Source organism: Pyricularia pennisetigena, chromosome 3 (genome assembly GCF_004337985.1).
Source record: "Pyricularia pennisetigena strain Br36 chromosome 3, whole genome shotgun sequence".
NCBI lineage: Eukaryota > Fungi > Ascomycota > Sordariomycetes > Magnaporthales > Pyriculariaceae > Pyricularia > Pyricularia pennisetigena.
This window is the reverse complement of record NC_043742.1, coordinates 5,549,461-5,565,258: the sequence shown is the minus strand read 5'-3', so window position 1 is coordinate 5,565,258 and position 15,798 is coordinate 5,549,461. Positions and strand designations below refer to the sequence as shown.

At 54.4% G+C, this 15,798-nt stretch overlaps 5 protein-coding genes across 5 annotated transcripts; 2 read left to right on the top strand and 3 right to left on the bottom strand.

Moving 5' to 3' along the window:
- Window positions 1-260: 260 nt before the first annotated feature.
- Window positions 261-2,177, bottom strand: PpBr36_03269 (uncharacterized protein; the record flags this gene model as incomplete). Its single annotated transcript, XM_029890442.1, has 1 exon — window positions 261-2,177. The coding sequence occupies one exon, from the start codon at window positions 2,175-2,177 to the stop codon at window positions 261-263; it is 1,917 nt and encodes a 638-aa protein (XP_029753901.1).
- Window positions 2,178-3,661: 1,484 nt separating this feature from the next.
- PpBr36_03268 (uncharacterized protein) lies at window positions 3,662-4,613 on the top strand (the record flags this gene model as incomplete). The annotated part of the gene is made up of 5 exons (XM_029890441.1): window positions 3,662-3,751; window positions 3,820-3,844; window positions 4,053-4,340; window positions 4,417-4,453; window positions 4,529-4,613. The coding sequence occupies 5 exons, from the start codon at window positions 3,662-3,664 to the stop codon at window positions 4,611-4,613; spliced, it is 525 nt and encodes a 174-aa protein (XP_029753902.1).
- Window positions 4,614-5,359: 746 nt separating this feature from the next.
- On the top strand, window positions 5,360-10,761 carry PpBr36_03267 (uncharacterized protein; the record flags this gene model as incomplete). Its single annotated transcript, XM_029890440.1, has 3 exons — window positions 5,360-6,024; window positions 6,293-6,941; window positions 7,078-10,761. Coding segments are annotated over 3 exons (4,998 nt in total), but the record flags the coding sequence as incomplete, so codon positions are not given.
- Window positions 10,762-11,079: 318 nt separating this feature from the next.
- Window positions 11,080-12,939, bottom strand: PpBr36_03266 (uncharacterized protein; the record flags this gene model as incomplete). The annotated part of the gene is made up of 4 exons (XM_029890439.1): window positions 11,080-11,382; window positions 11,465-11,810; window positions 11,912-12,147; window positions 12,223-12,939. The coding sequence occupies 4 exons, from the start codon at window positions 12,937-12,939 to the stop codon at window positions 11,080-11,082; spliced, it is 1,602 nt and encodes a 533-aa protein (XP_029753894.1).
- A 556-nt stretch (window positions 12,940-13,495) lies between these two features.
- On the bottom strand, window positions 13,496-15,462 carry PpBr36_03265 (uncharacterized protein; the record flags this gene model as incomplete). The annotated part of the gene is made up of 5 exons (XM_029890438.1): window positions 13,496-13,853; window positions 13,941-14,496; window positions 14,579-14,921; window positions 14,988-15,143; window positions 15,232-15,462. The coding sequence occupies 5 exons, from the start codon at window positions 15,460-15,462 to the stop codon at window positions 13,496-13,498; spliced, it is 1,644 nt and encodes a 547-aa protein (XP_029753895.1).
- Window positions 15,463-15,798: the final 336 nt, after the last annotated feature.

Here is a 15,798-nt window from a genome sequence, read left to right as displayed (position 1 = left end):
TTTCGATATTTTGCGTGGTTATAGAATAATAATGGAATATCGGTCGCAAAAAGGCCAAAAATACCGTTATAAACGGCGAAAATCGACAAATTGTCCTCAAACCTAAACCAAAACGTTTTTTGGATGGACCCACAAATACATTGCAAAGCCGCAATTAAGCCACGAAGTGGAGCGAAGCGAACGGAATGGATCAATTGTGGAGCTTTGGGCTTCAGGGATGAGCCCTGAGACTATTACTAAATACCGATTGCGCAAAACGCTTAAATCTTATCCAGAGACATTGCAAACCGACTTCTCGCCCGAATTCGCTCCCCATACGCCACCAAAATCCAGGGCACCAGGGTGAGGGCTGCGGCGATGCAGCCGAGAAGGACGCCAGCGTTGGCGGGGCCCAGATTGCGAAATAGCAGGCCCGTGACGAGCGGGAACGCCCCGCCCATCAGGTTCCGGCAGCAGCTCTGGGACGCGATGGCCGACGAGGCATACTCCTGGTACACGTCGGCGAGGTAGTTGAAGGAGGCCAGGTAGACGGACAAGATGCCGACGGTGGCGACGGCAATTGACGCGACCGGGCCGATCCAGTGCAGGTCGGCGCGGGACAACAGACCAAAGGCGAACAGGCCTATGGGGAGGAGGGCGGCGGTGATGCAGGTGAAGTAGAGGCGCGACTCGGGGACGTTGGTGGGGAAGCGCCGGCGGAGGAACAGCCACCACTGTGACAGCGTCGCCGGGTCGACGTCCGAGTCGGCGTTCCATTTTGGGTGGTATAGGAGGCGCTCCTGGTAGATGCTCACGGCGGTGGCGAGGATGGAACCCACGCACATGGCCACAAAGACGCGGCCCGAGGCATCCACACTCCAGCCGTAGATTGTGGTGAACACAAGGGGAATGCAACCAAAGGTGAGATAGAGCACTGCCCAGGCGAATGACACCCAGAGCGCAAACCAGAAGACCACGGGCTCAGTGAAGAGGAGGTGGAATGGCCGCGAGACCGAGACAGACATCATCTTGACGATAGAGGTGCGTTCCTCATCGGACTTGGTCCTCCATCGGATCCTTCGAAGGGTGACTGGGGTTGAGGTTGATGAGTTTCGCCTTAATGGGTCGCCCTTTTCTTCATCGTAGCTGTCGGCATCCTGCGGCGTCAGATCCGGAGTACCAGCGATTGTGGTAGACTCGGACCCCGACCCGCCGACGGACACAGACGAGGTCTGGTGCAGAAACTCGTCGCCCACCCAGGTACCATAATATCCGTTGGCTTCCATATCTTCATACCACTTGTTCAGCGCCTTTGCTTTACGAGACAGCAGCACCGGCCCCCGGCTTTCCTTGAAGCAAATAGCGAATACAATCATCAGAACAGCCGAGGCGATAGCTTGATGATAGAAGACCCATCGCCACATCCCCTTGCCCTCCATAGTGAAAAACGACGAAGCCCCGACCATTGGACCGATGCCGGTGCCCAGAAGCACAGCACAAGAAAAGAGGGTCATGGGTGTGTTGCGTCCCTCGGCGTCCCAAAGATCCGCAATGACACCACCAACCATGCTACTGAATACAGAGCCACCAACGCCCGTTCCGAACCGACAGAGCAACATGCCTGCCAGTGACTTCACAGCCCCGCACGCGGCTTGGAAGGCGGTAAAGACCACGTTGGCGACGATAAAGACCGGGTATCGGCCGTTGATCTCGGACACGGGGGCGAGGGCCATAGGTGCAAGGGCGAATCCCAAACAGAAGGTTGAAATTCCTGCCAAGACCCCCAAGTGCGAGGCCGTGCCGTTGTCAAGGTCCATGGCCATTGTGCGAGCTGGTGGTGAGTATGAACCCGCCGTGTAGGCCGCCAAAAAGGTGGCGATGCAAGACAATGCAAGCATGACATTCTTGCGGTGCTGTGGCCAATAAATTGGGTTGCGGAAACGCGACAAGTCTGGCTGCGGTGGAGGTGGTGGCTGGTCTTCTCGTTCTGGGTTGTTGTTGACAACAGGCAGAGATGTGTCGAACGTAAGATACAAGTATAATATTGCGGTATGCTCATTAGGCATTAACACAGCCGGAGCCTTGGCCAGCGGACTGGGTTCGTCCCTCTTCGTGCCATTGGCTGTCGCTGTCTCTGTAACCTCAAATTCGCCATTTTCGTTTGTCGAGATGTTCTCCCGCGTCTCTGTTGAGGTCATTACAGAAGACGCAATGAAGGGTAGACTCCCCCCTTGAACGATTTACTAGTTCTTGCGCAGGTGAATGGGTTATCGCATTTCGTAAGCTAATGATGGGTGGGATTGATGGCTTGGGAAAGGCATAAGTTGGGTAAAGAAGGCAATATGGAAAAGACAGGAACGAGGATGGGAGTGAAATAGAGGATATATGTTCTCACGGGGATTCAAGCGAAGAATAATCAATAATCCGGTCCACTTTCATTGGTAAGAACGGGGAAGCAGGGCATGGGGGGAATATAATCAAAATAAGGGTTCCACGATGTTGACAAGTCGGTAAAGATAAAACGCCCCGGCGACGGGAATAAAATGGAGATGGCGAGGTGCTTTGGTAGCGGATATCACAGAGCAACGTTATTCTAGTTCCCGACTTTACATATAAATAGGCGCGCCAACGCTGCTCCACAGCCAAGGCCAGCATCGCGATCATAGATATGTGGAGGATAAGGGGTTGATTTGCTCTTCTCTTTGCTGAATGGTGTCAAAAATCTGCTTTAATATGTCTAAGTCGGCACTAGACGGCATCAGCCAAGACAGTTTCGAGCTCGGCCATTCGTCATCTATCGGGCTAGCTGCCACCACTGTCGAATTACAGGTGGCCTTGAGCGAAAATCGAAAAACTCAATGAACGAGGTGTGACGACGGTTTGACCCAAGTAGCACCGGCGTATTTCCGTTTAATTCCCGCCAAATTCCCTGAGGGCTGGGCTGGGCCATGGGGGAACGTGGATATGCAGAACGACCCTAGCAACCTAGCAAGGTTAGAAGATAAGGACGGGAAAAAATAAAAATAAAAAAATAAAAAAAATAAAAATAAAAAATTCAGCTGAGTCGACGACTCAGTGCCATGCTTTGGTGAAGCAGGCGGCAATCCTGACGAGCCTGGTTTCTATGACCACGGTTTGCAGAGAGCACGCTACCGCCTGCACAAGACTGATTCTGCGCAATGTTCGGTGACCTAGATAACGCATCCGATACCGGTCGTCTCTGCTTTTGTTCGACGAGCGAGGAAGAGACATGTCCTGTCGTGAAAGAGATTCGTTTGTCGATTGAAATATAAACACAAAAAGCAGAGGCAGAGAGGAATGAATGAGTGGGGTCAGCTGGCCGAATGCGTCGACCGAAGTTAGACTAACCTTACCTAGACTGCCTTAATTACCCACCTGCCAATACTACTGCTACCCCTTGTTGGGTGCATTCTCGGCTAAAGCCCGCCAAAATAAATTTCCTTCCAAATGACGCAAAGGGCCTGGTAGAAGTTTCCAGTACTTACCCCACCATGAAGGTAGGTACAGTCACGATTTTGAAAACAATTCGAGCGCATCGCGAAGTTTTGTTGCGCCTCGAATAGAACGGAACCAAGCAAGCAAAAATTCGCCCTGAGCCGCTAAAAAAGCAAAAAAAGAACTTTCTTACATAGTCTCGGCGCAACAGATAACAAATTACAAAATGGTGCAGCAATTTGGTCCAGAGCCGCCTCCAGGCTTTCGCAAGCCCAACGCTGGCTTCGATGCGGAAAATGCTCCCAACCATGAGGGTGTGAGTTTGACGCGACGCGCTCTTTGCCATAACACGTCTTGTAAAATGCTTACCAATACCGCGCGTAGATTGAGATCGCCTTTGCTGAGAAAGGTTCGTAGTCCTACATATGATGACACTGTATAGCCAACCGACCCCTCCATCCGTCTCGCTGGATACTACGACTTCGATTTTCTCTCACTGCACATGATTGTCGCAAACACTACTGTGAAACGACGGGGTATTCACTACGTATTTGTGGTCAGACATGGGGCGGCGCAAATGTCAGAGGCATAAGGCTGATGGATGGACATTTTGGCAGTGATCCAACACATGGAAACTTACTGGAAGCTTCTGAAAAACAAGCGCGGCTCGCAGCTACGGCTTACCAAGATGGACGACGAGATCTACGAACACCTCAAGAAAGACTTCCCCGAGCTTGACCCAGCTGCCGACATTGACGAGGACGTGCTCAAGAACAAGGAGAACAAAGAGAGGTGGCGCAAATTTATGAACTTTTACGACAAGAAGGTCGAGGACTTCAACTTTGGGACGATGCTGCGCAAGAGCCCGAAGGACGATGTCGAGGTGGAAAACAGGATCATTTTCGGTGAGCCCTAGAGACAGCCTGGAGTTAAGGCGAGGATGCAGGACGCCCCTCGGCTGACCATTTCCTCCGTATGCAGTGCCAAGAATGCAGTTCTACGCGTTCGAAATCGCAAGGTAGGGATTGCACATTCGCCACGTGTTGCCTTGCCGAAAAGGATACCGAAACGTTGGGCTGACATAGTATCACAGAAACAAGGCCGGATTGAATGACTGGATCTACGAGCAGGAACACCCAGAGGAAAAGAAGGATAGTGAGGGTACCACAAGCAGCTGATCTTAGCAATACTAAGATGTGTTTGAAAAGCTTGCTTGGATACGGCCGTTGGGCGGGCTGTGATGCGGCAGCAAATCTAACAACAACAGTGAAAGGTCCAAGGCTCTTTCCTGGAACCAACTCGGAGTCGCCGTTGGAATGGACGCCTTTGTCAATTCTGCCAGGGACCAAGTTCCGCTTATAAATATAAGCGCGAAGCAAGGGATGGCCCTTCGATTTGCAGGAAGCGAAAGTCAACCTCGCTTGTGGAAGTCAGAGCCTACAACGATTTAATCAATTGATTTGCGTATTCTGGAAAGATTCTATCCGTTCTTAAGTTTTGGGTATCCAAGACAGTTCGACGGCCCGTATGACGGATGCGTACCAACCACGTGCTTGTGGCATTGTTCGTATGGAAAAAGGCTCCCTAGTATTGTTCGCCCCCGTACTGGTGCTTGACCCACAATACCAAGATGTGAACAAAGAAGGCTTTTTGGTATGATGAGATGAATATGCTGGCACGAGGCATGAACACCTTATCTTTTTGATCAAAACCTACAGGACTTTGGCGAAGGATGATACTGTCCTTTACCAATATCCTAATGATTATCCCTCGTCCTATTACCTTCCTTGAAAACTGACAGATTAAGAAACAGCCAAGCTAAATCTTTTCCTCTACATTCATCCCTTGCGGCAAAGCGACACGGCAACCTCCGAAGGTCCGGTTTTGGCATCAATACCGTACTTCGCCGCTTTCACCCGCTACGATGGTCCGGGGAAGTGACCAGGACTCAGACCTGGAGGTCGGCTCCAACGTGAGCGCCTCCACTTCCACGTTTCATTTGGAGGACTCCATCTTCGAAAGCATAGGCAAGCAGTTCTTATATTCACATACGATGCCCGCCAACAAAAATGACTCTACACAGCCTGATCACCAACCTGAAACCGTCTACAATATGGACAGGGAAAAGATACCCAAGTGGCCGGACCAGTCCAGCTCAACGCTCGACAAGCCAAAGGAGTCACCAGATACGGCCGCTGCCACCTGGCGTGACCTTTTCAACTTCTTTACCCCACGGCACTTGGTCGTGCTGGTAACAGCTCTGTTCTCCTCGGCCGTTGCCGTAGGGGCGGACATTGCGGGTGTCATCATCTTTGGAAACGTATTTCAAGAGCTTACGAGCTATGCGGCAAAGCAGCTCGGCCCCGAGGAGACACGACAGAAGGTCAATTTTTGGGTTAGCATCATTGCCGTGCTGGCCGTCACACATCTGATCGCGGCAGCTACGCAGATGCGATCTTGGATCAAGTATGGCGAACTGCAAGCCCGTAGCGCCAGACTGGGGCTCTTTCGGCGCATGTTGTCGAAACAGATGGGCTGGTTTGACTCGAACCGAGACGGTATGCCAGCGATGCTGACGGCGTTCCAGCGGTAAGCACCTTTGCTACTTGATTCTGTTGCTTGTCGGCCAGGCGGGCACCAGCTCCAACGTCCTTTCTAACCTTGACGCTACATCTTTCCACTGCTACAACTTTTCCTCTATCCTCTACCCTCTCCTTTGCTCTACACTATACCCTTCTGGCTACCTCTGCATCCACTCTTTCATTTATTCTGCCAACTCTTCTGTTGCATTTAGTTCAGAAAAGATGCAGACGATGCCATCACAAGCGAGATCCATTACTTACTAAAACCCTATTAGCAACATCCGCGAGCTTCAAATAGCCACCAGCCAGACGCTGGGCTTCATCGGCCATGACTTTATGCTTTCCATCGCCGGCATGGTCGTGGCCTTCAAGTACGGCCCGCTGATGACGCTCGTCATTACCGCCTCAGTCCCCATTGCCATGTTCATCATGCGAGCCCTCAGCCAAATGCTCGAAAAAGCGATCCGGACGCAGAAGGAGAAGCAGGCAGTGGCCACTAAGCTATCGGCCGCAGCCATCACGGGCATCGACCTGGTCAAAATTTACAACTCCCACGAGCACGAGCTGCACAACTTCCGGCTGGCCGCTAGGGAGGCGGGCAAGCACGCACGCGTCCAGACAATGTGGAATGCCCTACAAGCTGCCTTTATCAAGGTCTACATGGCAGTCGTCTTTCTGTCCGGGTTCTTCTTCGGTATATACCAGGTACATCAGGGCAATATGAGTGCCGGGGACGTCCTCACCACCTTTTACGCCGCCCTCAGCACTTTTCAGGGAGTACAAGGCCTGGGACCGCACATATTGAGCATCACCAAGGGTATACAAGCCGGCAAAGCCCTTAAATCGGTTGTCTCTGAGCGCGTTGTGGAGATGGGTGGCGGTAGAAAACCTAGAGTGTTTGAAGGGAGGATCGAAGTCAAGAGTGTGAGTAGAATCCCCCCAAGACATAGCCTGGGATATGACTTGACATAACTCCTGAGATACCACCTAGCATTAGGACATAGCCTGAGATATCAGAGCTGAACTGATAGAATACTGACTACCCGTTTTAAATTTCTAGCTCAGCTTTGCCTACCCCTCTAACCCGATGGTACAGGTCTTGAAGCCAGTCTCAATGACCTTTAAGCCCGGAAAAATGACATTTCTCGTTGGGCGGAGTGGCTCTGGTAAAAGTACCGTCACGAATCTGTTGGTCAAATTCTATGAGCCCCTGAGCGGCGAAATACTCCTGGATGAGCATCCCCTTCAGACCCTCGACTCCGAGTGGGTCCGAAAGAACGTCACCCTCGTGCAGCAGCAGAGCACACTCTTTAGCGAAACTCTGTACGAAAACATTGCCATGAACTCGGACGACGTCAGCCGCGACAAGGTCAAAGCAGCCTGCGAGATGGCGCTGCTCCAGTCAATCATTGCGGGTCTTCCCCAGGGACTAGATACCCTCGTCGGCCCCGGTGGACAGAGCCTCAGCGGAGGGCAGAGGCAGAGGGTGGCTCTGGCCCGTGCACGTCTTCGTGATACCCCCGTATTGATACTAGATGAGGTTACTAGTGGCATGGATCCCAAGTCGAAGCTGATGATCATGGACGCAATCCGATACTGGCGCAGCGGCAGGACAACAATAATCATCACCCACGACGTGTCACAGGTTGGCGAAGAGGATTACGTCTATGTCATGGACAAGGCCGAGGTTCGCGAGGAAGGACTCTGCAAACAACTCCTGAGCAGTCGAGACGGCTACTTTCTGCAGCTACGGGCCCTGGCCGAGTCAGGGACCGAGTATGGCAGCCCCGACGGGGTCATGACCCCAAACGATGACTTATCAAGTAGTTCATCCGAGGACGAACTCGATGCGGATATGAGCGGCAGGTCGTTCTACATCCCTGAGCCAAAGACTGCTTCTTCTTCTTCTTCTTTTGGTGCCTTGGGCAGGATGTCTTTTGTTCCGATTCCGGGCACGAATGGTGCTATGTACCCGATACACAACCAGCCCGCCTCCGAGGCCTATTCACAGCAATCTCGAAGCCCGCGTCACAGACACCGTGACCAGGGTCGGTCGAATCGTTGGCAAGACGCCGAGGCAGCCAGGCCGCGACAAGGAAGCATCGACTTCATCCAGGCGCGTGGCCTTTCGGCCCTTGCAAACAGGTCACCTGTGAAGCGCTCCTTGCAGCAAAGTGGCACTGCTGGTGTTCTGAGGCGGTTGTCGATGAGGCCATCTGCTACAGAAGATGTGGAGATGTCCGCTGTCAGGAACCAGAAAAGAGGAACGAAGGGTGTGATAAGGGAAAGAATGAAAGAAGCAATAGGAGAAGAGATTAGGGTTGGGAACAGACGAGTTAAAAAAACAGGAGCGAGAAAAACTACAAATGAAGAGACGAAAGATGATTCGAGTAGCACGACACAACAAATGTCGGCACATCAGATATTAAAGACTGTTTGGCCAGCACTCGACACACGACACCGCTTCTACGCCATCGGGGCACTGTTCTGGTGCATAGTAGCTGCCGCATGCAGCCCCGTCTTTGCCTTTGTCTTCTCGAACCTCCTGCAGGCGTTCTGGGCGCAGGGAAGCAAGCTGGAGGCCGGGACCAAGTGGGCAATTGTTCTCGGTTGCGTCGGCCTCCTCGACTTCACTGCCGTCTTCTTCACCTTCTCCCTTGCCGGGGCCGTCGCGCAGGAGTGGGTCGACACGCTCAAGGTCGATGCCTTCTTCAGCATCCTCCATCAGCCGCGGACGTGGCACGACCAAAGCAAAAACTCGGTCGCTCGCGTCTGTGACGTTCTGGACCGCGGGGCCGACGAGATGCGGACGATTGTGGCCCAGTTCACACCCATTGTCCTTACCGTCGTTATCATGATCAGCGCGGCCATCACCTGGGCCATGGTGATCCTGTGGCAGCTGACTTTGGTTGCGGTAGCCGTCTTCCCCCTGGTTGGTCTTTGCATCTTTTTCTCCACCCGGACTAGCGAGAAGTGGGAGGCTCTGTCCAACGAATCGGCCGAGGCGACGGGAGCCATTCTGTCCTCTGTGGTATCCGATATCCGAGTCGTCCGCGCTTTTCTCCTGGAAAAGTTTTTTACCGATCGTTTCGAAGCTGCCGCCGAGCGCGCATTCATGCTGGGCAAAAAACGTGGGCTGTATACCGGGATCTGGGCTGGCATTCACTGCTCCATCTCCCAGTGGTTCGTCGTCGTCATCTTCACCTTTGGAGTGTTACTGCTCACCACGGTGGAGAGCGTCAACGTCGGCGACATCATACAGGTCGTCAACTTGTTGCTGTTCACCGTCGGCAGCGCCACCATGATGATGTCGAGCATCCCCCAGATTGCAGCCGCACAGGCAAAGGCAGCTCAGATGCTGCGCTTGGCACAGATGCCGCGCGGGCATCCGGAGCAGCAGGAGCTGGGCAAGAAGAGAGTCCTCACGCCGTTTCCCATCGTCTTCAACAAGCTGCGCTTTGCGTACCCCGGGAGAGACCAGCTGGTTCTGCGAAACGTCAGCCTCTCCATCCCCGGTGAGGGTTGTACGGCAATAGTAGGTAGTTCGGGCTGTGGCAAGAGTACCATCGCCGCCTTGATCTTGGGGCTTTACGAGCCGCTTTACGACGACGACGAGGGTCCAATCAGCGCGGCTGCTCCCAGGGCGTTCCGAAAAAGCAACTTCGAGGCAGTCTCTCCGGTGGCATCATATCCTCTTCCGTCATTGATATGCTCTCCTTCTCAGGACACCACGAGGGGCGGTTCCCATCTCAGGGGCAGCGAGCTTGGTGCACTCACATATGCGGGCTTCGATGCCCGTGAGATCTCGATCAAGGCCTTACGCAGCACGACGGCATACGTACCACAGCAGCCATTCATATTCCCCGGCACGATCCGAGCCAACATCGCATACGGTATTCCAGAGGACGAGAAAGTCCTGCGAGGACAGCACAACGTCGAGCTGGCAGCCCGCGAGGCAGACATACACGAGTTCGTCATCTCGCTGCCTCAGAGGTACGAGACCCTTGTAGGTGACGGCGGGGTGGCGCTATCCGGAGGCCAGGCGCAGAGGCTGTGCATCGCAAGAGCCCTTGCCAGGCGGCCAAAACTCTTGGTCCTCGACGAACCCACCAGCGCGCTCGACGCCGAGAGCGGCCAGTCGGTCATGCACACCTTGAGGACCCTGGTCTGCCGCCAGGACGGCGACCCGAACGGCCCCGCTGCGTCCCCCTTGCTCAGAAGAGGGGGCGGTAGTCTCAGCCCCTACATCCCGCAGCACCCGGACCCGTACAACTGGGAGGGCAACTTCTTCCGCAGGAGCGAGGGCAGACCCTTCAGCTACGTCCACGGAGCTGCCGCCAGCGCACGGCACCGGCCGCCGGCAGTGGTGGTCATCACGCACTCGCGCGAGATGATGATGATGGCGGACCGGCTCGTCGTCATCGACAACGGCTGCGTGGCCGAGACGGGTACTTACGAGTACCTCATGGCCGCGGGCGACAGTCGGCTCGCGGAGTTGCTCGACGGGGTCTACCGTGCGCCGGGGGTCGAGAGCGGCATCCCGAGGGAAACGACGACGAGCTCGGAGCCGATTCCGGCCTCGCCCAGGACGCTGACGAGGGTGGTTTCGCCTTCGCCGGAGCAGTATCGTCGGAACAACCGCTCGAGCCCCGGGGGTTTGCCGCAGAGGCAGAAGAGGTCGGGGCAGGAATATGGAAGACATATTTCTGCCGCAGGGGGAGGGATTGGCAGGGAGGTGATAAAAGGTAATGGCTCCGAGAACAATAGAACAAAAGGGCAGCTGGGTATCAAGGGATATGCTTTATATGATGTTTAATAGGAGGAGAGCATTGGTAGTTCGGAAGCAAGACATGCGTAGCAGGCGGCAAATATGCACTCAACGGTGTAATGTAAATAAATCCCTTGGAGAAAACTCCAATAAAATCGTTGCTTATTGTTACACAGAGTACTCGAGCACGCTGCAAGACAGGCATGCGTGCTAGAGGGTATTGAAACTTCATCAGCATAGACAGACATATTCGTACATGATCCCCATCACCTTTTCTTTTGTTCGTCACGTCACTCATTCGGTTCGCACTTTCTTCGCCTCATCTGCTGGCGCATCGTCCTCCTCGAGCTTGCGCTTATTGCTGCCGTTTGTCTCGGCGGTCTTGTCGCCCGACTCCGTCTCGGCCTCGGCCTCCTTGGGAGCTGCCTTTTTCCTGACGAGCCCTGTCAGGTCCGTGGCCGTCTTCTTGGCCTCTTCGATGCGCGCCTCGACTTGGGCTGCGCTCTCACCGAGCGCGGCCCCGAGGATCCCGCCCAGTGGGTTGTCCTTGCCAAGCATAGCGTCGACGTCCATTGGTGCGTTGCGAAGATCCACAAGCTACATTTATTTGGGTCATGTCAGTTGGCCCATAGCAGTGAATAGGCTCAAACAGGCGGGTGCTGGGTATGTTGAAACTCACCCTCTGTTCCATGTCCGCAACAACCTCCTTGATGTCGGCAATCTGGGCCCTGGTAACGTCGTTGTCCTCCGGTGAATGATTGGTGGCGAGCTCCACCTCCTTGTTCTGTAGTTTAAGCTTTGTGCTGGCGATGGCAGCCTCGAGCTCTGTGGCGGCCTCGTCACGCAGGGCTTGATCCACATGCTGCACGCCCTGCGTCTTCTCCTCATCCGTCGCAACAATCGATGCGAATTCGAGGGCAAGCGAAAGCTTAAAGTGTGCCTCTGCCAGTATGTCCGACTCTTCGGGGTATAGTTGCTTCTTGTACTCTAGCGATTTGCGCGAATCCGGAATCGCATCGTGGAACCTGGTCATGTCAAGATAAAATTTCGGGTTAGATGATGCCGAGGGAAAAGCAGGCGGGTGGGCCAGGGAAGACAGAGGCGCTTGAACGGAATGTAAACATACCGCTCGCCCTCCAAAGAGATCTCTGCCAGCAGGTCGTGAGTGTCGGCCAGGCGCTCCTTGATATGCCGAAGCGACGGAGCATCTCCCTCTTCCTTGCCCTTGCCCTTGTCTTCTGATGCCTCCTCAGTGATAGCAGCGAGCTGCTTGTCGAAAAGCACTCGAGCCATGTCGAGAATTTCGTATGCATTTCCCAAGTCGTCAAGCTCCTCTTCGCCCTGACCATCTTCATCGGCAGGCTAGTCGTACATCTTGTCAGCTTCGATTGCGCCAAAAAAACATGGCCCTGTGTCTCATCTCGACTCCAAACCTACGTCTTGGTCATCATCTTCCTCATCAGAATCGTCAATGTCTCCGTCGCCCTCGAAGTGGAAAAGCGGCTTCTTTGGCTCTGCGGAAGCCTCCTTGTTCGCGCCACCCGCCTCAGCAGCAAGTATGGCGACGCCCTCCTCCGTGATCCTCTCGGCGGGAGTCGGCTCCTCGGCCTTGGCTCCCTCACCAGCCACGCTGGACGACGGCTCGGGGGCCTTGGCCTCCGCCTTGTCGCCATTGGCCTTCTTGGGCGCGGGCTTACCCTTCTTTGCAGCCTCGGGCGCTTTGCCGCCAAAGACATCGCTCTTGGACTGGCCGACTTTGAGCAGGGAGCGGCCGTACAGGAAAAGAATCTCGGCGTTGGCCGGGTTCATGTCGCCGCTGATCTCGGCCTGCATCTCGGCCGCCTTGGAGAAGAGCTCCGTCGCCTCCTCGTAGTTCTTGTGCACGTACAAAGCCGTCGCCTTGGCCGTCATGTCGGCCAGCGACACCTTGAGCGACTTTTCAATCTCCTCGGGGCTGAGTAGGGGCGTCGTCGTACCCGTGCCGGGCCCAGGGGTGCCGGCCGCGCTGCCGGTCATTGCCGCGGCGAGGGCTGCCACTGGCGCCGGGACTGCGGTGGCTTCGGGCGCGGCGGGCGCGGCGGGCTCTGGAGGGGCAATGGTCGATGCGCCAGCCGACTCGCCGACCGCGACGGGGGGAATCGACTCATCGGCCATGGTGAAGCTGACTGTGGAGTAAAAAGTTGTGAGATAGTATTTGTGAGAAACGTCGAGGTTTGATACACGGCAAAGGTTTTAATTCTTGTAATAGTTTAACTGCGATAAAAAGATGAATTGACTGAAGATTGGCCTGGCAGGAAAAGAGAACGAATGATGTCGAAGCTAGATGGGGGTTTAATTGGCAGAAGTGGCGTCGGAGCTTTACCTCACGCGACCTTGGAGCTCTCTGGAAAGAGCTGAACGATTTGGAGCTCGCTTGACGCGACGAGGGTGGGTCGCTCCACAAAACACGAACGGGGCGACGAATGGGTATGGCGCAAGCTGTCAAGTTTCAATTTTTAGGTTTTCGTTGTCCAGGTAATGGCGGCCATTGCTATTTCAGAAGCGGCGGGCAGAGAAGCAATTCTTTACGCCTTTGCTAAGTGGTACTCAAATCCACCATCACTATATACCCTATTTCGATGGGAAGATTCCTGCCTACACGAAATTCGACTGTCGTTCTCATCAAAACATCAAAACAGCTCACATCTTACGAACAGACCAACAAATCCCCTCAGTGGAATTGGTCTTCTGTCACTCCCTTGCCCATGGCGGCAGTGCTGCTCACGCCACCCGTCACCATCTTCTGCAGCTCGTCGACATAAGTCGCGCCACTCCACTTTTGGTGCTTGACGACGTCGACGCCCAGTTCCATCTCTGGTTCCTGCACAAGCTCGCCATACGCTCTCATGCCGACCTCGGAGTACGCCCGCGCGAAGCGGTCGCTGATGAGCGCTGTCGTGTGCAGACCCGCCAGGGTAATGAACTGCCAGCAGTAGCCCAGAGCCGCCAGGCGTCGGATGTACGTCTCCTGCTCGTCTCTTGGCATTGCCGTCTTCCAGTTGAAGGAAGGTGAGAGGTTGTATGCAAGCCTGATGAGGTAATAGTAATTTGTGAGCGTGTGTCGTGACAAGGCATGAATGAGACTCTAGCCAATTGGCGGTCTATGTGGTACTCACTTTTGCTCGGGGTACACAGCGTGCACGCCCTCGGCAAACTCCTTCGCCTGCTTGTAGTCAGGCAGCTTGCTCTCCATCCAGATAGCATCGGCATATGGCGCATAGGCGATGGCACGGTTGATGGCGCAGTCACAGCCACCCTTGATGCGGAAGTATCCCTCTCGCGTGCGAGGCGAGTCCCAGTCGAAAAAGATTTCGGGAACGCCCAAGCTGCTTGCAATGGCTCTGGCTTCCCGGTTGCTCTTGCCCTTGGCGGCCTGCAGATATTTCGCAGCAACATCCTTCGGGTTGCGAATCGACGAGGAAGAGTTGATCATGTCGACAACCGCGTCGTCGAAGCGCTTCAGGTTGGCCTTTGCCAGCCACTCGTCCTCGATGGCTTGCAACTGATCGCCAGTCTTTCCAGACTGCTCTGCAGTGTTCATGAGGTCGGCAAGTGGCTGCAGGCTCGGGTTTGTGCATCCGAGGATGAAGGCGTGGTCGCGGGGGTCGATGCTGGTCGTGATCAGCGTGGCAGCTTCGGCATCGGTACGGGCAATTGCGAGGAGGTCGACACCTGAGTCCAGGTTGGTTAGTGACCTTTGTTATGACTTTTATGGCAGATGTTTCGGTCGTCTCATTGCAAGAGAAAAACTCACCCATAATGTCGGCCTGCGCCCGAATGGCAACCAAGCGGTTGATGTGCTCGCTGATGGGTACGAGGACCTTGCCCGCCATGTGTCCGCACTTCTTTGTACCGGGAGCCTGGTCCTCGATGTGGATACCGGCTGCTCCCTTCTCGACGAAGAGTTTCGTCAACTTCATCACCGCTGTCAAACCTCCATGGCCAGTATCGGCGTCAGCAATAATGGGTCGCAGGTAGTCGATGTTTTGAAGTTTGGATCGCTCCGACTTGGGCGCCGAGAGACGCTCATGGCGCTGTTTCCGGTCGTGGAACAGTTGCGCCATGAACAAGTGAGAAACTTTGTTCGGGACGGTGGTCTGGGCGGAGGAGCTTTGTCAGCGCTGTCAACTCACTCACGCTCTGGAACGGAATGGATAGCTTACGTAGGGATAGTCTGCCAAATCCGGGCCCGGCTCGTCCGAGGATGAAGCTGTAGAGGATGACTGCCAGCCGGAAACATAGACAGTGTCTAGGTATTTGGCCATCTGGGTCACCATAGTCGGCTCCAAGCAGCCATAGGTGTAACTGGCATCGCGCTTCTGAAAAAGAGGGGAACTTTTGTTAGCCATTGACTGACCAATGTCGTCCAGATGGGGCGTGGTCTTGTATCGAAGATGGGTCGCTTACTTGGAAGCGGCCTTCGAGGATCTTCCACAGCTTCTTAGACTGTGTATTGCTTGGATACTCAATCTTCAGGTTGCCCCGCTTGGATACGATTTGTTCGGCAGTGAATGGCCGCTTGGTGTACCTCCAACGGGGATCACTCCACCACCGCTTGACCTCGGCCACCTCTCTGGCAAACAGGTCGTCTTCCATGCTGGGTTCGACAGCAGGATTCACCATGTTTTTGGAAGCCATCTTGGAGGTATGGTTCTTACGGCAACGTACGTGATGCTGAGGAAAATATAGGCGGAATCACGGCGGTGCGCGTGGGAAGGGAGAACTGGAATAATGAAAAGGAAGAGAGAATAATGAAATCTGTCCAAGATTCGTCTTGGCTGATCAAGAGGGTGAAAGAAAAGTCAATGGGAAGAAGAAGTTTGGAAGGAGTCAGACTTGGGCCGACGTCAAAACGTAGGCATTATGCTCAGCCAGCTTGTGAACGTGACCAGGGAGGGAGCTTATACCTTGACCAAGAGTCTCGGCCGGCAGCAACCTTGCTGAGATCGTCGGAAGACATCGGGCCAGCGGCAT